The sequence below is a fragment of the Trematomus bernacchii genome, unplaced genomic scaffold, assembly GCF_902827165.1.
Source record: "Trematomus bernacchii unplaced genomic scaffold, fTreBer1.1, whole genome shotgun sequence".
Classification (NCBI taxonomy): Eukaryota; Metazoa; Chordata; class Actinopteri; order Perciformes; family Nototheniidae; genus Trematomus; species Trematomus bernacchii.
This window is the reverse complement of record NW_022987593.1, coordinates 2,979,942-3,007,497: the sequence shown is the minus strand read 5'-3', so window position 1 is coordinate 3,007,497 and position 27,556 is coordinate 2,979,942. Positions and strand designations below refer to the sequence as shown.

Below are 27,556 nucleotides of genomic sequence, written 5' to 3'. Positions count from 1 at the left end.
AAATTGCTCACACACACACACACACACACACACACACACACACACACACACACACACACACACACACACACACACACACACACACACACACACACACACACACACACACACACACACACACACACACACACACACACACACACACACACACACACACACACACACAGTGAGATACTTGAATTCACACGCACACAAAAACAATGCACATCCACTAACTTGTGTTTCTTGAGTGACAGCCCCATGTGTTGCTTCATCTGCTGCATGCCGTGGTAGTCGGTGTAGATGAGGTCAAAGGGCAGCGGGCCAGTGAGTGGGCAACTGCCTCGGCCTGGAGGCACACCGAGGAACCTGCAACACACACAAATAAAGTACAGAGTTTAGACAAGCGGAGAAAAAAGACCAAGGTTTACTCCAAAAATACTTTCGAGCATATGGACTGCACCTTCAGAGCATCCAAGCATTCATTATAGACTTGGACAACAAAAATCATCTGTTTTGTTACAAAAACAATGAAAAGGAGAAGGGGAACATACAGCAGCTTGGAGTCAAAAGCATTCATCAACATTTGAAATGGAGAAGCTGAGTTTTTTCTTGTTAAATAAACTAAAAATGAAAGGTTTAACTTTATATCTCTGTTTATTATTTCCCCTCTAGCACTGGAAGGATAGGACTTTTATTTTGGTTTCATTCGTGATTTTTCTATCAGTTCTGATTTTTTTTTTCTGATTTATTTTTCTTAGCAAGGTGATATCTTTTTTTATGATGTTCTTACATAATGCTGGAAGTAACACGAGTTCACTACCAGTCTTTTATTTCATCCCTGGGCATCAGCCACAACTATGATAAAGAGAAGCAGAGTTCAGTTGAGCACACTGCAGATAATAAACAAGGGAGGAAGCCTACAGTCCCCATTATCATCATCATTTGTAGTTATTAGGTAAAGGCCACCTTTGCTTTACTGTACTATAGATCATTATTATAACAAGGTCTCAGAAATAAATCTGTAAGGTCTAATGTGCAAGGGTTTTCTGGGAAGTTGAGAGGTACGTAGTGATACATACTCATTGTGCTGCATATTGATGAGCTATAATAACTCAGCAATGAGCCTGTTCTTTCTTTCAGGTGCTCTCATACTTTGAAAAATATTGAGTGGGCTATGTTTTAGATGTACTTTTGTGTATACAATTCTACAATGGGTTGACAATATTGTGATTATCTTTTGCAGCCAATTGCTTTCCAGCATTTTTTTGTGAGTCATCCTATACCGTACAAAACACTGACTTTCAGCATTAGCATTATCTAACCAAAATACAATGGCAGGCATGACATTTTGTATATTCAACTGGAGAAGAGATAGTGCAGATGTTCACATTCCCATCAGCAGAAGAACTGAGAGATTATCACGAGCAGTTATAACTGAGAGAGAAACAGCTCCAGATACAGAGAATAAACATAATCATCAGACATTCCTGATTGAATGACAGTTCATCTCTAAGTGCAGACAACACAGCAGTGAGGTGTAATAAGAGGAAAAGTGGACAATACATTGTTCGCATAACCAGAAGAATTTTTTTTAGAATATATGCCGCCCGGATGAAATAAAAGCCTGTAACCCTGTAATGCTCGAGCGTCAAGCAATAGAGCAAAAACCCCAACCTAAATGAGACAAACAGACTGTAAATATGGCAGCATTAGGCCAGAGCTACAGAACAGCCTAAGGTGGAATATAAAAATGAACTGTTGTAGTCACACTTGATACAGACCACCAGCATGCCATTAAAGATATTCAGAGTGACTGCATGAAGTAACCCGACAAGGTGATGTGAAATAATGGAATACCCATCGCTGTTTACATCTCTGTTTGCTTTGGGAAAACGTTTCTTGTATCGAGGTCAAAAATCTAATTCCCTGGAGTTAAGATACAAAAATAAATAGTGTTTTCACTGAAAGTTAAATTGAAAGTGTGTTTGTTGATCAGATAGAATCATGTGTGTAATGCTGAGTTCAATCAAAGTCAAGCTGGGGAGGCCTTTAGCACAAATATAATTCAAACAAACAGGATGAAAAGAGCTGAATGCATAATGACCTGGCTGAAATAAACCTTACAGCAGCAACAACAGATGGTGAATGGAGAGAGAGAAAGACAGAGATAACTAAAATTGAAAGAGAAAAACTGATGTGATGAGGGTATGTGTGTGTGTGTGTGTGTGTGTGTGTGTGTGTGTGTGTGTGTGTGTGTGCACTTAAAAGTATTGTTATATATTCAAAAGCAGGCCATTGGATCTCACAACAGAGCAGATATACATCATACACACACAGAGGCACTTATACAGTTAAGCACATGACACACCCACCCACACACACACACACACACACACACACACACACACACACACACACACACACACACACACACACACACACACACACACACACACACACACACACACACACACACACACACACACACACACACACACACACAGTACCCTCATTTGATGTACTGTGTCCAGTTTCACATCCTTGTTTGACTCAGTTTCAACTTATTGATCGACTGAGGGCCTCTCTGTTACCGTGCCGACAGACCTGTTATTGGATATCTGACCTGTGAGTGGTCTTCTCGCTCTTACTTAGCTCTTATTTCTGTGACAGTTGAGGCTAAAGGCTAATGGAAACTGTAATGCAATTCTTACCCCTGGTGAGTTTCATCCTGCTATGATAGTTTTACATTGGAGTCCTTATGGCTGCCCTGCTTGTCTAAAGGGTCGTTGGATTGAGCTGCTCTGCAGACAGCTGCTAACCACAACAACACAGCAGTAAACACACAATTTAAATTGTGGTAGTACTGTAAGCCCACAACTGCAGTGTCTTTTTTGTATACATATGAGCTTTTTAGCGGAGCCTTGGTAGCTGAGTGGTTACATGCAAGATAAAAACATTGGCCGTAAGATCGTCGAAAGGATAGTTTTCTATTTTCTTCGATTTTCTTTTCTAATGTGGTATAAATGTAAGTGATGGGGGGGGGCATAAACAATGTACCTTGTTCTTAAAAAATGTGTGAGCCTATCCTTTAAGTATTATTCCCGAAAAGTTTCCAACTTCCACGCGTCTGACATTTCAAACCACAGCGGTTTATAAATTCCCCACTGTAATGTAGCCTGCATCCAAGCATTATACAAGGTAGCCGACATTTGTGGTTCAAAGCCCCCTAACACATTATGAAATAGCATGATGGGATTTCAAGTGTGCACTCTGCCTGGAGTGCAGTGCCCCTTATTTGTCTAGTTTCCATTAGCGATACCATGCCTCTGTCCTCTTAGATAATGGAGAACTCCCATAGTTAAAGAGTCCATTGAATAAGGACCAATCACATTTTAGAGATGATAAGTGAAAGCAAGCTTCCGACAGTATTATTTGCTACAGAGGTTTTATATGAAAAGTATGCCTTAGGTCCTAACACTAGACCCAAGGAAGGTACACTGATGACTCACAAAACTCACTTTTCTTTCTTTCAAATACAATATTTATTATTATAGAGCACTGAAGAAAAACACTTTTTCAGGTGCTTAAGAGATGTCACATCGTGGCCTGCTTTTTTGCACAATCATTTTCTACTGAAATATCTATGTGCTAGACTATTTCCTTTAAACTGAAAGCTAAAGGTCAAAGATGAACTCTGTGAAAATAAATAGAGAGGGACACTAAAGATAGAAGTATAAAAAGGAAGAAAAGGTCTAAGAAGAGAATAATGTACACACTCTAGTCTACACCTTGACCTCACAGACTTCTTAATAACAAAACACCTTCAGTCGCATTTGTACATCAATGTAAGCTCAATGTATTCAATGACAATACTGTAGTCTCATTATTTTTGTATTTAACAGTGTTTTAATTGTAATATTTTCTGCTATTTAGGTCACAAAGATTTTGACATCTTTTGCATAACGGAGATACCGAATTATTAGGAACATAATAATATAACAGATTTCCATATCAAGGGTTGTAGTGTCATGACAGAATCCTTTTGCTTGTTTTAACTACCACATCATATTCTGTCTTAAAAACAGTTTTGTTAATGTGACAAATGTTTTTTGTCTATGTTAATGCATTGATGTATCAGCAGCCTTGACAATGCTACAGTTTAACTCAATAGTGGACACATAGGTCAGATAGATTGTCAGTTTATCAATGCCCCAAGACTGAAGAAAAATCCAATAAGGAGAAGATGTGGAGGCTGTTTGCTTCGGGTTGGCTTTGTTATATCAATACCAGGCTGAATTAATTGTTCATACTAAATTAAATGAATATATATCCCCATGAATGCTTTGTATCACTAACATATACACACACTCAGCATTATTATGAAAGCTTTCAGAAAAATCTGTAATTCACAATGATTGCAGCATCTCTAGTTATTCATTGCGGAAAGCTAGCAACACCATATTATGGTCAATCCATTTTCATTGTGCAGCGCTGCAGCTCAGTCAGGCCTTTTGTTTGCCTGCAGATGTCCATCAGTCACCGTGTGTGTCGGACTTTATGTTATAATAGTGAACGGAGGGAGAATTAGGCGAGTGAGAAAGGGCTTGTTATATTACATGAATGCTTACTGGGGATAAAAAAAGAATAAAAGAAAACAAAGAGAAAGGAGGACAGGAAACAAAGAGAGAAACAGGGACTGAAATGGACCAACAGGTGAGGAAAGAGCAGCATGGCAGCATTCAAGCAGCAGCTGGTCTAGTTTGGCTCTCTCTTTTGTTAATGAATGCTCAAGGACAATTGTTGTTGATGAAAATACATACCTGAATACCTGATCTCTAAATTTCTGTTTATTTGTACAAAGCTCCGCTGAACCAGCTGTCCATTACATGCACCCTTTGATAGAAGTCGGTACAGTATTAACAACCTATTCACCACAGTTTCAGTGAAATTCTATGGCATGACACTAAATGTGGATGTACTGCTAATTACACACTTTACAAGAGTCAATGTCAGACTAAAACAGGCGAAAGCTAATTTGTAATTAGTGGAAGTACATTTGGAAATTTCCAAATCTATGGTTTTATATTTAATCCATAACAAACATTTTTCGATTTTTTAATTAAAATCTACAGTTGCAGTTAGGCAGAGATGATGATCTGAAAGTAGAGCAGGGTCAAATTTGCTATAGTTTGAAATGATATACTTAAAATGCTTAATTGAAGAACTGAACATTCAGTAGGCAAGAATCAAATACAGTTTCAGTTAAATGCCTACAGGACAGCATTAAGCACAATATAACATCAGGACATATATATTTAGTTGGATTTTAGCTCAACTTTAGGCCACACAGATGATATAGAGTCATCGCCCCATTGTGCGCACAAACATTATACTGTACATATCATAACTTACTGTGAATGCATTAATGCTGACACACAGAAAATACCATACTATGAGGCTCAAAATAACAAACACACACAAACCTTGCACTCACTCGCAAGCACGCACACACGATGGCAGCCATCCCAGATACAGTTCGAGTGCCATGCAGGGCCACAGAGGAGTGCCATTACCCAGGGTTCTCTTGTCTCCTAGCTGGCATGTAGTCAACGAGCCCTCAGAACACAAATATTTACATATACAGTATGTGTTCTGAGGGCTATACATATACAATTGTACCAGTATTGTCATATTCAATTCAATACATATTATATAAAAATTGAAAATAAAATAAACATATATATTCAATATGAAACCGCCCTAAGCTCAGACAAATGGTCCGTGCAAGTATGTGAATGCAGATGCTTGAGCTACGAAATCACCTGTCACCTTAAAATCATAACACAATGCAAGCCTGTGCTGCAGTCACATGACCATGACGATGTTCACACGAAAGCAGGACACAGTGTGTTACATCTGCTCCTTACACACTTCATATATTGGCAAAAACAGTTTTAATAACTTTCTTCTCTTTCAATAAATAAGCAATCAATACAATCTCAGTGAAATGCTGTATGAAAGTGTGCATGCTTTGTGTGTTTCAATGTGTGCATGTCTGTGTTACTGGTTTGTTGTTCTGCACATGGTTCTATAGCTATTCCACTCAATAGAAAATTACTCTATTGATCTCCTGAGGAGCAATTTAGCAGGCTGTTATGCAATGCGATACGGTGTATAGCTTGTGGAGCGATAATATCTGACATTTTGCACATAGATCTATTACTATATGTGTGTGTGGGTAAGCGTGTGTGTGTTTGTCTTGTTCAAGGTGTGCAGAAATGGAGACATCCTTTCTCACTTATGCCTGGTTTCTAGTGATTGTATGAGTTGATACATAGGTCTGTTATGCCTCTTTGCCAGGTTTTGTGTGTGTGAGTGTGTGTGTGTGTGTGTGTGTGTGTGTGTGTGTGTGTTTGTTTGCAGTACACCAAAGTTGAAGGCAATTTCAATCAGTCTGTCAGCTAAAGTCATCCCCCCTGTCGTGGCTGACAGAGGGTCACGGGGTCATCGGTGACACGAGAGTGAAAGCAGCTGAGACTAGCACTGTACAGAATGTGTGTGAATATGTGTGTGTCCTGCCATAAAATAAAGACATGAAAAAACATAGTGAGGGTAGCTTTGTATTGCATTAGCTAAGTTGTGTCTATGCACATATTTCTCAATTTATTTTATCAAAGGAAGAATTGCACTGGCACAACCATATATATTTTGCACATCAATGTGATGAACATGTTTTGACATCTAGAGCTAGGCACTTTATTTTAATCACATCTTTATTTTTACCCTTTTCTTTCCTGACTGAAGCAAGAATAAGCTCTTGACAGAACTTTCACAATCTGTTTTGCAGGACTTAAACAACATGGATAGATCATTTACAACTTCATATTATTGTCCTATTTTACATCGAGGACTGAGATTAATACTCATAAGAATTATGCATACAAAATAAAATATGTAAATCACTACCATTTCCATATTTAAGAGCTGTCATCCTGGTGATGGGTTGAAGTCCTAAAACGTTCATCACAAGTTTTGTGGAATATTGAGCTGTGATGATATGCTCAAAATTAGATATGGCATTTATTTATTGAAATTATATTGTTTATAAAAATAATTAAATATACAGGTCCCTCACACCTGTATAGTTAGCCTGATTTGTTTCTCATCTCTGCTGCAATGGTGAGCACTTGGACAAGCAACTGGTCCACCATTACGTTAAAAAGGATGTCTTCATCTTATCTGTTGTGACAGAAATGTGTGGGTTACATAGACGGTATAAATACTTGCATTTGTACCATTAGATCTCTTTGTCTCTCTGTTACGTGCCGTAGTGTTTGTGTGTGTCTTTCTCTCTCTCCCTCTGATTCCCCAGGTGCAGCCTGATTGTCCCCAGGTGCAGCCTCTCCCCAGGTGCTCCAAATTCCCAATCAGGGCCTCCTTAAAGGACCTGAGGAAGGCTGCAGTGGCCTCTCTCTTTCTCCTCTGGCTGCACGGGTGCAGCACGGCATCTTCGTCTTTGTGTGGGACCTGTTTGTCTATCATTGGTGGATTAAATCTCATTTTGGTGACTTCAGAGATCAGTTTCCTCTTTTTTCTCGTGCTGGTCGTTCTGTGTTTTGTTACTCCCCTTCGTACCCCTAGATTTTGGAGGGAACGTAACACTCTCTTACTCCTGTGTTTGCTGTCCAGAAGCAACACTCAATTAGAAATATTTGAACCATGACAATGTTTCTGGCACGCAATGAACGCCATTAGTGCCTTCACAGACAACCTGGTGCCGGTGTGGAGGGTATGGAGCCATAAAATAACAATATTGGGTTCAGTGGTCGATGACTGACAGCCATCTGCGATGGATGAAGGAATTCTTCATCGGCCCAACCCTACTACAAGCAATTTTTAAAGAAGAGCATTGCAAAAATATTGCAATATAAAATATCTTAGTCGTGAATGTCATCAAATATGTTACCTTGGTGTTGCATAAGGTAACATCAAAAGCTTTCTGCCTTGAAACTTAGTTTAAAACTTTATCACCGTGACATGATGATAAAATTGTGCAATACCAGCTTGATCCTCTCATGTGTGGACCCTGGAGGAAGCTCTTGGCAGCGTAGTGCTTCCATTTTAGGAAGACGAGTCTGTTTACATGTCAAGAAGTTACCTCAGTTGTGTGACTGTGTGTGTATGTGTGTGTGTGTGTGTAGTTAGCTTCAATTTAAAAGAAATCCTGCCAAAAACAGTGATAATGTTGCAAAACCAAAATGTTCCGCGCAATAAAGTAATACTTGGGCACACACATACACAATCTCAAACACACATGCACACAGACACACACATAATCAAACCCTCAAACAGCCATGTAATCATCCGTTTCCATATCCGCCTCTGATTACTCTCGGGATGGTAATCTGTGTGCGCCTAGGCAAAGTTTCTCTTACTTCACAGGCACAAACAAGCACACACGCGCACACACATGCTAATACATACGTAGCATTCAACACAATCGTTAACCCTAAAAAAAACAATATGCACCAAAACACGTATTAATCTACGTCAGTGCTACAAGCAGCTGACAGGCACCAGTTATCAGCCAAGGCAGGGTGCACTAGATAAGGGAGCCGCAAGGCATTATAAACACCAATATACAGAAAGAGAGAGAGAGATAGAGAGAGAAGGACAGTGCAGCAGAGGGAAGGATGAATCAAAGATGAAAGAAGGAAAAGGAAAAAATCCAACAGTCCTGTCAGAGATAATAAAACTCTCAGATGAAGAGAGGGAGAATTAGTGAAGCAGGGGGAGGAGGAGAGAGAGAAAGATGGGGAAGCAAGGTGAAAGGAGAAATGACAAGTTAGCCGCAAGGGGTGGGCGTCAGAGAGACAGAGATAGAGAGAGAGAGAGAGGGCTTTAGGATGAAGTCATAATAAGTTGGAGAAAACACCTTCATGACCTCAAGTGTGGGATTTGGTTTTCGATTAAATGTGATTTTATTTTTTTTGTACTTACACACACGTATACTGAATCACATACACATTCACACTGCTTCTACACCCTTTGCTAACAAAGCCAGTTCCTGCATGGTCTCCCAAAACGTCAGGCAGTCCTCCTTTTCTCCCTTTGTCAGCAACTTTAGAGCTGTTCCTACTAAATCAAGAAGAATAGGAGTGGGCATTGGCTGTGACAGAAGAAGTTGAGGGAATTGAAAGCACACACACTGACCAAACACATGTGAAAAGGCACAGCACCTACACTGTATATCAAAATGCATATAGTCTGATATGGATGTGTAAATAGATACTTTGGCAGAGACACATATCAATTTGTTTTCACACATGGTGCATATCACATAAATCCACTTTGCAACCTGCCACCGGTACTCAGGGAGGAACCAAACAGAAGGAGAGTGCCAGTCAAAGATACAGCAAGCAGATGCCTTTCAATCAAGTGAGGAGCGAACACACACATATGGATGAATGTGTAGGAATAAACACTCACAAATCATGCAAAGTTAAGTGGCTGTGCAGATGCAAGTGAAAAACCAACACCCCCCCCACACACGCACACACATTGGCACACACACACACAGTGTATTCGAGTGAACTCATTAGTATTACCCCGCTGACAGAGTGGAGTGCCAACTGAGAACTAATTTTCACCATGTGTTGTAGGCCATTGACCCTCTGAAGCTGCACTCAGCTGCTTGAATTAGCTGGAGCACACACCTGAAATCTGACTTTCAAACCCACGCTGGCTTTAGAGAAAAACTGTTTTCCAGTGGCAGTCAAACGACAGGAAATAGATCCGCCTCTCACCTGTGCCTCTCAAACTTGGTGAAATAAGCTGCAGTGTTGTTTCCCTCAAAATATTGTCCCTTATATGATTGGAGCAGTGACGCATAAGTAGTAACCATGTTAAGGAGGACATATTATGCCCATTTTCAGGTTCATATTTGGATTTTTAAGTTCAATTGTAGGTTTAGATGCTTGTTAATGTTTAATAAGGTCTTTTATTTATCATACTGCCTGTGATGCAGCACTTCTTTTCACCCTCTGTCTGAAACCAGAGCCCAGTCTGGTATGGTTGGTTAACTGGCAGGCTCTTCTGTGATTGGTCAACTGCTTAGAGATGTGTCAAGAATATTCTGTTCCTCAGCATGTCACGTACAATGTATACACAACCGCACAATAAGCAATCATCACATAAGTTCAGCGATTTGAAACGTAAGTAAAAGGCACTTTGTACATTTAAGTGGGTCATTTTCTGCTGGGCTGATTTAAGTCGGAAGTAATACTACTATGAAATTACAAAGGTAAGTCTTGATTTTACTTGCTGTGGAAAAGCTGCTTTATACATTGATGTTACCGACTGCTAGATAATGGACATGGATAACGGAATATGGACAAGCGGAGCAGAAACACAAAGCAGTTTTTTTCATGAAGCAGAACATTCTGTCTGCAGTGTTTCACAAAAAGCACTGTCAGTGTGTTTTGTGACTGCATTTACTGTAAGGTCAGGTATTACGAAGAAACCTGCACAAACTGGAGATAGAGAGAAAAAAAGGCTAAGGTTAGACAAAGTGGGAATCAAAGAAAAAGTAAAGGTGATAGAAACGACAGCAATCCATTTAGATTTAGTGAAATCAACCCCTTTCTTCGCTCAGCCTAATTTCAAGGCTGGCTGCACTAAAATGGCCCAATTTTCTTCTCAGAGAAGACACATAGATATCAGGTGTACTGACATCAGTTTAAGCCGGCTTTGACAGCCAGTTGCTTTGTGCGCCATTAGGAAGAGGAAACACTGACAGCATCATTGAGCAAAATGTTTTGGGTTATCGCCTTGACTTTTAACAACTCCAGAGAGGTTTGTGAGGTACAGTAAGAAGGCCCAGCTCCAAATGATGCTTGACTTTGCTCACATCAGCTGCACTCTTTTTCAATAAAAGTGGAGATAACAAGGGCTCTGATATAACTATAAAGCACTGTCAAGTTTGCTAAAGGAACATGTGGATAATAGGCTATTTCTGACCCCAATTTCCGCCGTGCTTGGCACAGATGTGATAAATTGGTGTCTCTGGTTTAAATGGCATTTCAATTACTTTAGGTGTTAAAGATACTATTATATATTTCAAAGGGTTGATGGAGAATAGAGAGATGACACTGACCAAGAACACAGATAAAGCTGTTATGCTTAAAACAAATAAAAGTAAAGTAGAAATAAAACAAGTTGGAAATAGCACCATGTACTGTATGTGATCTTCTACAGAGGGTTTAGTTTTACAATGCACATAATTGATGGTGTAACTATTGATATTTTCCTTTAATGCATGACTGCATGCTTCCCAACATCAGAATTGATGACTCTGTGCTTGCTCTGCAGGTGCTGCACACCAATTTATCAGCTGCGGTCTTGCACCATTGCACTGAGAACCAATTAAGATCCATTATGATGTTGATAATATTTCAAGCAAAGGACTCATTACTTCTCATAACATGAAAATGAATGTAGTTCTTTCAGCATCCCGCTAAAGTATCTAAGTCGTTCAACCTCATATGCCATCCAACTCAGTTGATAATAACCTTGCCCATATCAATAATAGAATATAAACTGTTCCTGATAAACCTCTTTGATAAAAAACCACGTCCACTGTAAGGCTTATACAGTGATAGACAAATCAATTTTACAATTATTAGAAAAACCTTTTATCATTTACTATGGTGCATCACCCTTACAGTTTTATTAAAGGCCTTCCTTTTTTGCAATTAGAATGCCTCAGTCCAGTATTATGTAATCCTTTTAAAGATTGGGCTCTAGCTTTTTGAAAGGAAATACAAAAAGATCATGTAATTGTTAAAATGTGTGAATGAAAATCTACTTTTATGTTTAAAGCAAATCTTTCTATAAATCACCATTCAGCTGTGTAGGTGTCTTTTTTTATCCGTTAACAATGATTGCGTGTTTTTGCCAATTTTTGTCAGCCATAAGAACAACAAAAGCCTGGTTTACGGAAAAACTGTGGGAAGAAGGCTGTAATTGGTCATACAGACAGAGTGAAAAGCAAGATGTGTTACTACATGACATTACACATCCTCCAACGCCTCTTTGTCCTTTTCCTTATTTCATTTTCTGTCTGCCTCAGGTAACTTCTTGTGAGAAAGAAAGCTAGTTGAGGGAAAGGAGATGGATGAATGGCTGATAGCATTGGTTTGACTGGAGCTCGGCTCAATGTGTCCCCGGTGCTTGGAGTTCATTCAGTACTACAACTCTCTTCTTCTGCTTCCATTTCCCAGAAAGAGAAGATTGAAAAGCCCTCAGCGTTGGGTCTGGAATGACTAAACACACATACTTCCTTGCAACACGCACATCACACCTCTCACACTTCCCCTTGTACCTGTCAGTCTAACTTTGTTCAGCAAGAGCCAACTGTCTGGGGCCTACAGCTTGTAGAGGGCTGACCCCCCTTAGCCTATATTCAACAACTAGCTGGCTAACAACTATGCAGAAACACATTAAAAATAACTATTTATGGACTACGAGCGAGACAAAAGTGTTATTGTCTGGCATCATATGAAAACCACACTTAGGCAGTGGGTAGCTATCAAAGTGATATCAAAGTAAAAGGTTTGGATTTCCGGCTGACAAACCTTTATTACGTGCATACAACTTTTGTTAACACTTCATTTGATTGCACGGTCAGGAATCAAGTTTCACCAAAGTTACAGAGACTTGACAAGATGTGATGTACCAGCAGACACAGACCCACACATGTAACTACACCAAGTATTGTGCTAAATCAGCTTTAGAAACAGAAGCAGTAACTTGGCCTATTTGTTCCGAGTCCCAGTTGTGACAGGCAGACCAATTAGAGGTAATGTCAGATGGAGTTGTAAGTCAAGCAACACCAGTGATGAAAGACAAAGTCACCCGTGGGCCACAACTGTTTTTACCCCTCAAACTTTAAATCTGAGACAAGGAACGAAGGAAGTCATTACAAAGTGTTTGCTGGTGGTGTGTGAGTGTTTGTGTGTAAGGGGTTAGTAAGGGTAGGGGTGATGAAATGGTGTAAAGATCTGCAAAGTTGCTAACAAGCACATTGATTTGAGCTTAGAGGGGAACAATGGAGACAAAGCGTGAGGGAGCAAGACGGATAGAAAAGGGAAAAAATATGAGGAGCCACAAGGCAAGAGAGGAGGAGAGGAGAGAAACGTATCTGAGAGGAGATAGCAGTTGTTTCTGCTAACTCACACACTTTAAGCTGACAAAATGATGCAGACGGAGCGTACTACTAATTTGCACGCTCTAGATTTTAACAAAGAGACCAGCTGACGCTCTATCTCACATACCAAAAACACACACACGTATTTATTTATATATATATACACACAGAAATGCTGTTTTTTCTGATTTATGTAATTGTTTAGCAGCTATACTTCATATATCAGTTTAGGATGTTCATACACCTCAGCAGCTTATCTCGAATAAAGAGAACAGGTACACACTCCCTTCATAACTAAAAGTTGTTATAATTGTAACATGAAACGTTACTCCCCCGCAGTTACAGCCAAGTACATTCAAATCATTTCTGCTTCACCAGCTATTTATCCCTAAAGCTGCTTGGACAACAAATACAGGAAGATAACAAGTCAGAAAAAACCGAGAGGGGCACAATTGCCAGGGAGAATAAACGAAAGGTTAGGGTTTTAAAGAGGATTTGTGTGCATGTGTCTGTGTGTCTGTGTGTTCTCGGGGTTTACTAAGGCAGCTAGTAGCCAGCCTGTGGGAGAGCAGGAGGTGAACCGAGGTCTCCGACTCTCTAGAGGCTACACATTAATGATGAGGGTGAGGGAGTCAGGTTGATGGGTGGGGATGAAGATGGAGGAGGAAGAAACATGGACAAAATAACAAGACATTAATGGGGAGGGGGTTGAGATTTTTCATGGGAAAACAGAAACACCTCAGAACAAAAAAGAAGAACAAGACCAAACACTTCAACAAACAGCAACTCCCACAACCACCCACATATTCCCATTCACCTGCTTATTCTGCAGATTGCACAAGTTGTATTTCTCAGAGGAAATGCACACTTTTCAAAGCTAGAGTTTGTCGAAGCCACACCATTAACTACAATTCTATGACATTCTTTACATCAGACTTTTGGAGGTTGCCACATAAACCATTTCACAAGGCCAGAACACGTTAAGCCAACTCATGTCGACAAACAGATCAAAGAGGGAGAGAGGACATGTGACCAAAAGCAACTGGAGACAACTGCAAGGAAACAGAAAAGAGAAGGAAGAAAAAGATCAAAAGAATATGAAGTGGCCACAAAGAAAGCAGAATGCATGAACGCAAGACAGAGAGTAAAATACAGAGAAAAACAAGTGTGCAACTGAGAGAATCTGAGGACCAATCCAATTTGATAAGGCATTACGTAACCTCACTGATAGCTCTTTTTGCATTAATCTCTTGGGTTATGCAAGCCATTTTCCCGAGCCAAATCGCCAGACTTATAGCAATGAGCTTATGATGCAAACTAGCGTTTAGTTCCTTCACATCAGTCCCTACTGCAGTGGTATATTCACACACACAGATTCACAGGAACACATGGCGGCTTTTTCTTACAGTGAAACACTCCCTATCACAAAAAGATAGACTTACAAACCGGCTGATTTCTTTTTACATGAAATAATATATTTAAAATATATATTTATTTTGGTAACCCTATTGAGAAAAAGTCACACAAGGATTTATTTTTTAAATAATCCAGATAATGACTTAGTTAACTGCTGTTCCTTAAGATCCTGAAGGCGGTCAGGGGATTAGCATCTGGGGAAAGAGTGAGATTCCTTTTGTTATTTGATTGGTTGGCTTCAATATCGTCACTTCTTCTTCTTCGAGTCCGTAGCAATCTCAGATGTCGTTCTGCCAGTATCGGGCACAGGCCACAGCTGATGGGGTAGGTTCTGCCAGGTCTTCTGGACTGCACCGGGGGGCATCGGCACATTCCAGTAGGTGGGACATTGTCTGCACTGATCCACAGCTGCACGTGTCTTCTGTGGTGTAGTTCCACACTTTCATCAGTCCTTTGCACCTCCCCTGTTCCACACGCAGTCTATTAAGTGACTTCCAGGTTGTCCAGCCAAGGTCGTGGCCACTAGCGAGGCTTTCCGTTGGTGTGATTCCTCTGTCCAGCCATTCAAGAGCTCGTGTGTCATGTCTTTGCCATTCATCTTCCCAGATGTTGGTCCTTGCTGCTTGTTTGGTTGTCTGGAGGGGCGGGACTGTCTGCACAAAACTGGCTCTGGATCGGAGCCTGCGTGGGGGTGCTACGTGGCCATGCAAGGGGTGTCTGATGTCTGTCTCCTGTGTTCTCCGTTCATCTTGAGCGATACCCAGTCGTCTGATGTGTGGGGGAGAGATGCCGGCTAGCGCATAGAGGCACGGGAGAGGTGTTGTCTTAACGCATCCCGTGATGATGCGGCAGGTGTCATTCAAGGCTGTGTCGACCAGTTTGGTGTGACGTGATCGGCTCCAGCTTGAGAAGGCATACTCTGCTGTAGAGAAACACAGGGCCATGGCAGTTGCACGGATTGTTGGTGGATCTGCGCCCCACTTGGAGTTCACTAGTTTGCGCAGGATGTTGTTGCGGGTGTTGATCTTGGCTTTGGAGTTCTCCAGGTGTTTCTTGAAGGAGGGTGTCCTATCCAGTGTAACACCAAGATACATGGGATGCGTATGGTTGGACAGTTTGTGGCCATCCCAGGTGACGCTCAGTTCTTTTTTAGCGTCTCGGTTCCTCAGGTGGAAGCTTCATAGTTGGGTTTTTGATGGGTTGGGTTTCAGGTGGTTGTTATTGTAGTAGCTTGACATTTCTTGGAGGGCACTTTCAAGGACAGGCTCAATCTTCTGGAGGTCTACTTGTTGGGTGGTGATGCAGAGGTCATCTGCGTAGATGAAACGCTGGCATTCTGGGGGTAATAACGTCACTGGAAACAGAGGACAGGAAAATACTACTGTAGATGTTGAACTACAATTACTGAAATGACAATTTAGTTGGCAACGTAGAGAGGACGCACATAAAAAAACTTTTATAGGACAGATGAAACTTGAGGTGCAAAAGATTTATGTACAGATGGTCTATATAACAATTGTTATCTGTTAATAAGAGTGTTGTAAAAACAGATCTTGGCCTCTACAGACAATTGAACCTTTTTCTTCAGAGCACCGCTAGCAGTTGTTCAGAACAAAAGCACAAGTCGCTAAATTATTACAGCAACACATATGAGCAGTGTAACTGTAACCCATACCACCAGCAGCATTAACTATTAACATAAATCAGTTGAGTTCAGAGACTCATGATAGACCAAATAAGAGAGGGACACATGGACTAACTGTGGGATTGGAGTGAGTATTAGATTTTTGTTAAGGGTAAAACCTATCAATATCACTTTCAAGCGGGAGTTGAGGTCGTGCAGACCACGAGAGTGCTCCATGTGTCTGTTGAGTGCACACAGACGTGCACTTTGGGGCCCTTGTAGTGTGACAAAAGGGTAAAAGGAATTCTATGTTTTTCAAAGGTAACTTTAGCAATCTCGTTGTGCCCTCAAATGTACTTGTTGAACCAGCTTTTCTCTCTAATTACCACGGCAGAATGCTAATCTAAGTTAAAAACAAACAAAACAACACCAGAACTAAATCTCCTCACGTTCTTATTAGTGGAGAATCAAATTGAATGTGCCTCGCTGCTGTAGCCTCGTATCTGTCGAGTCACACTATTATCAGCACATACAGTCACAAGGACAAAATACACTTTTCTTCTTTTCTCTTTCTTTACTGTATTCGAAGGGTTGATTGGCTTTAACTCTGTTTTTTCACCTCCACACACAAAAGGCCAGAAGTCAGATCTCCATGGCAACTGGGACTTTACCCAGGGGTTGCAATAAGATTGTGAAACTTGCCAACCTTAAGATAGAAGAACAGATGAGAGGATGTGCCGGAGACAGACACAGCGAGTCAAACAGTGCACAGAAACAGAGCAGGAATTAAAATGCCAAGATAACTGAGCTTGGGGGGAGGAGACTGGGAGTAATAACTTAAATGGGTTTTACAATCAGGACAAAATCAAGTAACAAAAATAAACTGACTCCAAGGAATAATATTATAATGGCAAAAGTCTAACTGCCCAAGCTGTTTGCCAAACATGCTCCTTTAGAACATTGCTTGTTTTCCATAACGCTAGGAAAAAGCTAAGACTAAAATATACAAAACAGAACAAAAGTATCAAATTAATCTTTGCACCAATTTGGCTGAAGAAAGAAAGCAAACTCCAATGTGATAACCATTAATAAGATCTGATGAGTTTACCATTTGAGCAGTTTTAGACAGCAACTGAGATGATGTTTGATTAGAAAAATGTAAGTACACAAGGGGACGTCATAGAGAAGGGGCGCACACATTGTTGTCTTAGCATAGTAAATTATCAGGCAGTTTCGAAAGGCATTAGTTGCACTTTGTTGTGTAGAGACGTCAGTTTCAGAAAGTTAATGATCAGACAGAGCCCCCCTTAATCTAACATTATGGTGAGCAAATATCAAGACACCAACGATTGTGGGGAACATAAGAGATATAGGAGATGACAACACAGTAGTTTTATATGTATAGTATAACTCCATGTCAGCCAGAATGCATTACCAACTTTGTTCAACCGGAACGCTCTCTTGTATTGTCTAACTCAAGGCAAAGACCAAGGGAAATGAAAAGTGTGAGAACAAAAAAACAATACACCAACCAAAAACGATTGGACACACTGCATAACCCCTCTCTCTGTTCAAATTACCAGGCAGTTTCGAAAGGCATTAATAATAATATTAATAAATTATATTTATATAGCGCCTTTCAAGGGACCCAAGGTCGCTGTACATGGTGGACAAACAAAACAAACAGACAATCAAAGGGCAAACAAAAAATAAAGGAAGCCGGGGGACCAAGAAAGGGCTAGGGCCCGAAGGCCAGGGTGAACAGGTGTGTTTTTTAATGATGATTTGTTAGTTGCACTTTGTTGTGTAGAGGCGTCAGTTTCAGAAAGTTAAGTTGATCAGACGGAGCCCCCCTTAATCCAACATGAGGAAGGTGAATGCTGTGTTCTCCCCCCGACTCTATAAGACCATGGGACCAGCAGTTCTGAGTATACAGGCCTCCTAATTCAGTCCAAACTATATAATTGACTGAAGTGACAGGATTGGGCCCAGAGGTGCTGACCATCCACCTTCACCTGAACAGCTCTCAGTGATCTGCACTGACTCTGTAATGTAGAGCAGGCAGGGCCCTGTCTTTTCTCCTTCTCACACTAATACATCTCAGGGGCCTTGCCAATCTAATTGGCAGCAAATGCAGCTTCTTTTCCATCAAGCTGCTCAGTTAGCCCACATTGTGGAGGAGTGCACACTCAGCAGAGACGGGGAGATGCAAACATCTGTATCAAATTACTGTGTGCTGTTGTGTGTGGGCAGGTGAATGGTGCAAGTGGAATTTCTGCTTTGTGCAGAAATGAAGGGCAGTGTAAGGTCCTAAACAAAGCATTTATCAGGAAGCCTTCAAAAAAAGAGAACATCTGATGCAAAGGGCCATTATTTGCATATTTGAATAACACAATAAGTCCCCACCAAACCCCAGAGATGCTAACACAGCACTTCGCTTTTCTCCCCTCTCCTCCCTAACTCTCCCCCACCGGCTTCTGCACTCACATGTTCTCATCACTCTTAGATATGGCACAAAAGGGAGATGATTAATAAAAGGTTTTCTGTAAAACCTTTACATTGAGTGGAGGCTACATCACAATCACAAAAACACAAAAAATAGTTTACCATTAGGTCTATTGTTGGTGTTATATATTTAAGTATAATGCATCCTGGCTCCCGATTAAATCAATAGAACATTTTTCCATACTGTACATGCTGGTTTATTAACATTCAAGGATATTGTCTGTGGGCCAGAGTTTCATTCAGTCTCCATTGTCCCTGCTCATGCATCTCTAGTGATCACTAAAGTCCATCCCGGAGAAAGTAGTACTGACTGGAAACTACAAATCAGGATGTATGTTATATACAGGAGACCAAATCCTCCCCTCAGTGGCCAATTACAGCTACCTTCTGCTTCCTCCTCAGCAAACTAAAACTCTCAGATGTGGCCATGAAGGCAATGTAACACACATGCACACCAACACACAAGTTGTAGTTGTAGAATAGTGGAAGTTGGATGGACCCTGGGCACTTTTTGTTCAGTTTTGTCCTAATGCTGGTCTTAAGAAAAGCAAATATATGTGTGTCTAAATCTAAGTTTGGACTCAGCTTCCACTAAGCAGCCTTTTTTCTGTGTTGTCTGTGAGCCATTTTTTTTTCTGTGTGTTCTTGTACATTATTCGGGACAGGACGAACATTCGGGCAGTACAGTATGTCCACACACTTTTGGCGATACTGGGAACAATTGAGAGTATTACGGGAGGAGAAAGAAATTGTTTTGAAACATCATGGGTGTCCTGTAAGAGACCATGTTTGTTAAAAAATAAATCTGAACTGAAATAGAGCTGTAGTATACTTTGAAGTCACAAATGTCAGAAGTTCTGAAGGAATTATTCACCCAAAACAATGTAATAGCACACAGTTTATCTGTCAGAATGTCTATTTGGGTGCATCACACCAGCAGACATGACTTTGTACTTTGGTACCAAAATACATCAACATCAGCCATCTTTGTGGAAACATTTCTGATTTGCATCGGAGCGCTATTTTGAATGAAATGTTGATTTTAAGCTGCGGAAGGTGTTGTCAACTATCGCCCGATACTTTACTGACAAAACGATGACTGCATTTGCTTGATGTGAATATGCAGAAAGCCAATGTGTGAGAGCACAGAGACCCAACATAACAATGCAACACATTGCTTTTTGTTGAGTGAATACCCTCTTTCTTTCACAAATAATGTTTTGCCCCTGTGTATTTCACGTTGCCAAGTAAATCAATACTCATGCTTTTCAAATTACGAGTTGTGTGTGTAGCGAAGTCAGAGGCAGAACAAATTGTGGATAAATATGTATTTGAAGCAGAACAAAGTATGTTGCAGATCAGTACGCCACTACAAGTTAATTACATTGTATCTTCCTTAAACACAAAATCATTTGGTTGATGATTTGAAAATAGACCATTTCAAGTACTAAATGACTTTCTATACTATTTTAAATGTAAGGTTTTCTAAACATCATGGTGAGCAAATATCAAGACACCAAAGATTGTGGGGAACAGAAGAGATATAGGAGATGACAACACAGTAGTTTTATATTTATAGTATAACTCCATGACAGCCAGAATGCATTACCAACTTTGTTCAACCGGAACGCTCTCTTTTATTGTCTAACTCAAGGCAAAGACCAAGGGAAATGAAAAGTGTGAGAACAAAAAAATGACACACAAACCAAAAACGATTGGACACACTGCATAACCCCTCTCTCTGTTCAACTGTGGCAAACCAAGTGGAAAGATTGACATCAGCAGGCAAAGTTGATTCACTTTCTCTCATGTTTTTTAAGGACTAAGTCAGGATCCAAATGCATTTTGAAGAAAGATTAGACAGCTTTCCCAAGTAATCCACAGCTAAAAGTAATTTTTTCCTTCCATGTGGGCTATGTTGACAAAATAATTCTTCACAGTGGTATTATGCTTCGGGCTATGAGACAGACCCATTTAAAAATGTGGGTCCCGAGACACCCAAGTGATACACCCGCAGTAAAAACGATCCTGACATCCATTCCAAATCTGACAACTAAATTTAGCCATTTTCTTAGGAATAAAGTTCCCCAAGATTTTCATACTCTCCCCTGCTCCCTGCAGAGGTGTTATACGTCAACAAAATGAATTGTATAGGCTGGGGGTCAATATAATACTTCTTCTGTGATTTGTGAGAGTTGTCTCAGGCGGTGCACAGTGTAAAGGAGTTCAGCGGGGTCTCTGATGACATCACTATATTGATCCATGCTCTATATCTGTGTCATCGCCGTGAGTAACGATGGCACGAAGACAGAGTCTATTGGTCCAGTCAAGGCTAGACATAGACTTGGCCCATCTACTGTGTGATTCAGTTGTATTCTCAAACTCAGAACTATTCATAAGTCTACTCCCTAAAATTATTCATCCATCTCCTGCCTGACAACCTGTGTGATTAATTCAGTCTCGGCCATGAAGTAGACATTGCATAGGCTGGACAGAACAAGCCTGAGGGATCTCTACCAACAGTGTTGATTTACATCCATCCACCAGTCTGTTTGTGTGTGGGTGGACCCGTGTGTGTGTGTGTGTGTGTGTGTGTGTGTGTGTGTTTTGGCTCTTTAGCTGTATCCGTCAGCAGAAACATGCAGGCGTGCTGATGCAGGGAATAAGAAACACACCAACGCAGTCACACTGACAGGAAGCCGTGGAGTGCGTCGATACAGGATCAATACGGCAACAAATAAATCAACAGGACCTTAAGGCCCTCGTACATAATCTAAAGTGGGAATTGGCTGTAATTAGAGCACAACACACTCTTTAAACATGTTGACTGCAATATGTAGGATTACAAGAGCACATTGAAAACACGAGGTTTCTTTTTCACAGCTTTTGAATCTCTACTAATAAGGAGATACATAAACTGACAGGATGATATAAGTAAGAGTAATTGATACAGTTAATGAAACATTTAGATAGAAATGGCCTTTCTTTGATTCAAGTACTCAAACTGTTTACTTATAGCTTTGACCCTGACAATCGATAACCCTATTTTCTTTTCAAAGCCAACGTGTTTCCTTGTCTGGATAATCCCTGTATCGACATATTGTTGCCAGCCCACTGGCTTCTGTTAAAGGAATAATTCACCAGCAAAATCATAATTGTATATCAGATACTAGTCCCCTGTAACCTTGAATTTTTAGAAGAACAATTTCTACTTTTCATGCAAGCATTGCGACTGATTGAAAATATTGATGAACTAAGTAATGGGTATACGGGTTAACAACAGCAACACTGTATACGAACATCAGTTTATGAACTCACAGTATTCACAGAGACCAGCCAGAGAGTGTTTATGCCGAATTTATTTCAATTGCAAAGTTTTACCAAAATGCACATGTTTTGCAAGTAGTGAGCATGCAGCTAGACAAAGGATGAAGGATTACACTGAACCAGTTGTGTGAGATAAATTATAAATGCACTGTTTCATACAGTTTTGCTGTTCAAATCAGGCATCCATTTCCTTTATTTCATCAAGACTTCTCCATTGTTTGAATTCTTTGTTCACTAAAGAGGCTTGCCAGGAAAACACTTTTCCTGTAATACCAGTTAAAATTCAGCAGCAAACACTGGTCGATGAGAAATGAGGATATTAAAAATGCATAACAACCTGCTAAAAAACAACAGCCAGCATTTGGTATCTTTAAAATACATGAACTCACCCCTGCAGCTCCTTGACAGACATGGAAATCTTGAGGTTGTGTCCCAAAACATGGAGGGCTGTGAGGATGTCAGCCCACTGGACCATCTCTCCCAGAGGACCCCCCTTCAGCACTTTGGGGCTGAAAACATCTCCAGACTCCTCTGTTAGGAAGCCTACGTGGACCAGGATCTGAAAGAGGACAGGAACACATTGTGTCAGAGTTAAAGCTCAATAAAAAAAGCTCCACTTTAGAAGAATATATGTTGTAAAAAATGGCATAGGAATTAACTAAATATTCAATCAGTGCAGAGGCTTTGTTTTAATGACTGCTAATTATCTATCAGTCATTTGACATGACCTAAAATAATTAATAATTGTTGGATTTAATACCTATAATCACTGAGATCTTGGAATATAATTATATTGCTACCCTGAAGTATAATATGACAAAAAGATTAGGAGCCCCTTTTGAAGTAAAACCCAAGGTGAGTACATCATGAATATGTTTTTGAATAAAAAAACTTTACATTTAATAAACCATTTACTCACATTGATAAGACTTCTTCCAATAAAATATAGTCATTATTAATGTCCAATTTTAGTAGGCCGGACATTGTTTGTTAAATTGTAACCTCAATTTTAAATCCTGTATAAAGTAGCAGCTCAAAAACGCATAGTTTAGATGCCAATATCCTGAGGAACATATCCAACTATCAATAACATTTTTTAACTGAGTATTTTTCTCTTCAACATCCAGCCATTGTACTTTTTTGTACCATAATATACGTCTACTAAAATAATATACTTTAGAGACAACACGTCTTGATGGAGCAGCAATTATTACACACATAATGCCCAATCTTGTGAAGTACATTTAATTTAATCTGATGATATCATACACACACATATTGAATGTGTGTCTACTGTAGTGTATAAAGTTAAGCTCCTTGAAAGTTAAGCTTCTGCAGTCCAAAGTGTTTTAATGAGTTTGAGGATTAAAATCACCAGAATATCAGACTCTTCCAAAAGAAAATTATGGAAAAATAATTCTCTAAAATCCCCAATGAATTATCCCCTCATGCTCCAATGAAACAGCACGCACATGTTTAAAATCCATCAATATGGACTCAACTCATCTCACATGCACCATATGCATACATAGAGATAACTGCTGTAACTAAGTCCTCTGCACCGGATTGGAAAACCCCTTTTGTTTTGAAAACATCATACACCACATGTGTAGGAATCATCACAGTTAGTTTGTATTTTGCATTATAACACAACTTTGCAGGCTACAGTGGTGTCACGCATGTCCACCTAGCTGCTGTGTAATTAGTGCAACCCACCGAGAAATGAGCAACACGTTGTCTTTCACAGTGGATTAGAAACAGCCATGTCCAAACACTGCTCAGCTGAGTAATCCTGATTAGCTAACGCAGCATGAACACCTCCATGTAACACGCATAACCGGCTTAGGGCCAACTGTGAGGAGTTTGCCAGAAAGTTTGGACATCGATTTCTTACTGTGTCTCTCTCTGCTTGTATGTAAGTGAGTGTGGATGTGTTTTGTACTTTTGCAGCTTTGAACTGTTGAGGTAATGATTAAAAGCTTCCAAGAGCTTTTGAGAAGCCGCAGAGCACTCTCTTATATCCCTTTTCCCCTTTACATCATGACACATTAGCCACAATGCACTAATGTTTGAAGGTTTCCTGAAGGAGCAGACACTAGCACACAACAAACACAAATGTACTCCCCCTGCACATCACAGTGTATTATTCTGTGATAGATCATGTCTGGATTAAAGAGAGAGAGAAAAACACAGTGGATATCTGATATTTATTTATCAAATACAGATGCATATATAAAGTCATGACAGGTTTTATAGCTGTATACATCCAGTACAACTGCTCAAGTCATTTCACTAAAGTTAACATTTCCAAAATGTGTGTTAAACATTGGACGACGGAGTGTGTGCTGCAGAGTCAAGCTCCAGTGAGACTCCAGCTGGCGTGAACAATCCCCTGATTTAATAAGCCTGCTTTATTAACTTCTGCTTCATAAAAAAAGATAGTGAAGTGGAATTTAATTACAGTTTGGGTGGCAGATGGCAAGAGTGAGAATTCATGGTGCAATACGATTCACTGTCTTGGCTTGGTGGCTTTGGTGCTGCTGGTGAGTGTGTGTCACACAAACACTGGCAACAACGGAAACGTGGAGACAGAGGGACGCACATTTCATATACTGGCAGCAGCACAGTAACACTGCTAAAGAAGTCTGAGAAATATCACACAGTGGCAGCGGAGCTAAACAACAGTGGATTGGATTCTATAAAACTGGCATCCACAAAGATGAAAAGTTAATATGGAGAGGTAACTGGGGTTTACAAAACCTGGCTACTTGCACCTATGATCAACTGCTGAGAGGGGATTCCACTTTCCCTGTAATAGCCAGTATTTATCTCTATTTGCAAGTGTTAAATCCTCTGTATAGCAACTCAATTGAAGTGGAGTTCAATGACACACATCAGAGCAGCGCTGCAGAATAACCTTTATATCACAGAGAAGGAATCAATAGCTAGAACGGAGAGGAGAGAGGAACTAGCGTGGGTGGGCTCGCACTGTGTTTTACTGTGCAGATTACCAGCACACACTCTCGCGGCCATGATCATCTCGCATATTTTTTTGCGCACTCAATTGAATATAAAGATGAACGTGTGGGAAATGCACACAAGGGGAAGTCGACAACAGAGAGAGCAACTCTGCAGCTGAAGCTGTGCTTCCTCATAAACTCCTGCATCACGGCCAGCTGCCTCCCTCAGGAATCTGATCACACACCAGAGACTGGAGCTCTTAATACAGTGGACTTATGGCTCTCCCAGATGGTGTGTGTCTGAGTGTGTGCTGATGGATTTTAAATTCTGTTTGTTTTTGTTTGTTTCACACTGACATACATCACTGAACTCTGTGTGTGTGTTCACCATGAGCTTGGGGGATTCTCAAAAGGATCTGAAGGTAGATTCGATTGTTAGCGTCCCATAGGAATTAAGCACAAAGACCTGCCAAACCCGCAGAGACAGACAGAGAGGCGTGATGAAAAAACACTCTCATGCTCAAATCTCTCCTTCACCTTTATGACGTCCTGTCTGCTGAAATGTGTATACTGCACACAAGCTACCTTTAATACCACAAAGCAAGGTCTTTTCACAACATCGTCCCTACAGTAAATGTTTTTTTGTAATTCCATAACTGTGATGAGCTGTGGAAAAGGACACATATTGTCTTTCATGCTGTTAGGATTGCTTTATGTAATTTCCAGTAAAATCCTCGGAAAGACCTTGGTGCGCACTTATGATAGCAGGAGAGTAGAAGTGTCTCTCGAGTGTGTGCTACCACTCCATTGCTCTGCACCACTCACCACTAACTGGTTAACGACAGATGAATGCTAATGCTTGTCTCAGCATCTGTTAGCGCAAGGCTTCGCATGCATGTGTGTTTAGAGTGTGTGTGACCCCGTTCACTCATGCACTGTGGCCCCTCTGAAGGTCGCAGCTGTCCAGTGGAAGTCCACGGGTGGCAACACAAGCTGGCACTGCCAACCATCACTACTCTACCCTTAAATTCACCTTCTCTTTTTATGCGTCCTCAGACTTACTTTCCCCTTCATTCCAACCGGCTTCCTCCCCCTCCTCTTTCTTCCTCACTTTTTCTTATCCCTGCGGTACACTCGCCTCTTCACTCCCCACTTCACCTTCCATATCCCATTAGTCTCTACTCTGTCTGCACTTCATCAGTCAGAGGTCAATTAACTCTCAGGAGGGCAGACACAGGCAGAGGCGAATTAACAGTTTGGCGTATGCTGACAAACACACTAGATGTGAAAGCTCTACGCACACCAAGTAGTAGGGCTGTGCGATTATGGCAAAAATCATAATCACGATTATTTGGGTCAATAATTGATATCACGATTATTAAATACGATTATTCATTGACTTTGAAAAAATCCATTTATTGAACTTTAAAACAAATAATAATTTGAACAGTATCTTTTTAACTGTTGATTACCCTGAACGTATAACTCAACTGAAAAACCAATACAAACATAAATTAAATAAATGATACATTTAAATAAATAATATCAAAATAATAAATACCAATAAACAAGATCAACAAATATTTTGGAGCGCACTTCCCCAAGCTACTAAACATATATAAATATGATAAATACAAATAAATGAGACCAACATTAATGAGATCAAATATGTTGCAGTGCACTGTCACAACCTAGCAAAGCAAAATAATCGTTTTTTTTCGATTACGTTGTTTTCGTAATTGTGGCAGGCCAAAATCGTAATTGCGATTAAAATACGATTAATTGCACAGCCCTACCAAGTAGGCACAGATGCGCACAAAGTCCCTTTCTTAGACACTTAAGCTAACTTCAGAATCACAACCTGTCCTGCAGCCGGTATATAAGGTAAGGTCAGTGTCCTTGAATCTGTGCTTTGCTCTCTTAAAAGCCTCTCCATTATCTCATGGCTTGGATGAATATGTCTCAGATTATTTCCATTTTTTTATACAAAAAATATTCCATCAGCTACTTACAAAAGCCTGAATGGGTTGACCCAGGGTTTCAATTGAGTTTCGTAACAGCACTTAAAAAATAAAAGGTGAGTTCTCTCAAAAGTATTACTGATTTGAAAGTGCAACAAAAGGATTGCTATATTCTTTCTGAGCTGCACAATCACTGAGGAAAAAGACAGATTAATCGCTAACAAAAAAGATAGCCCTGAATATTGAGGGCAGGCTTCTGCTTCATTCAGTGCTGCACTGTGCACACACAATATCTCAAACATCCATCTTTCAAATATATTCGACTGAATGACTCGACTTCAGATTTACATTTTCTCAAAGTTTTCACATTCACTCTCATGCACCTTCCCGTTTCCAATCTTTGTTTTATTTGCTGGGACTTGAAAATAATCTCTGCCTGTCGATTCTCTCTCCCCTCACATTTGCCTCTCGGCTCAGCTAATTTATTCTTTCTCTGAGTAAACATCCACTCTGCTTACAATCAAAGAGAAAGTCAAACAAGGAAACAGAACTGAATCAACAGAGCCCTGCTGGA

General features: G+C 40.3%; 1 protein-coding gene across 2 annotated transcripts in view; it reads right to left on the bottom strand.

Moving 5' to 3' along the window:
* Positions 1-27,556, bottom strand: part of LOC117481586 (alpha-1,6-mannosylglycoprotein 6-beta-N-acetylglucosaminyltransferase B-like) — a 101,326-nt gene that overhangs the window by 16,868 nt on the left and 56,902 nt on the right. For both annotated transcript variants that reach the window (XM_034129321.1, XM_034129322.1), the window contains exons 8-9: positions 22,451-22,620; positions 217-348 (exon numbers count right to left, since the gene is read on the bottom strand). In XM_034129321.1, the coding sequence (XP_033985212.1) occupies positions 217-348; positions 22,451-22,620 (302 nt within the window). The remainder of the gene's footprint in view (positions 1-216; positions 349-22,450; positions 22,621-27,556) is intronic.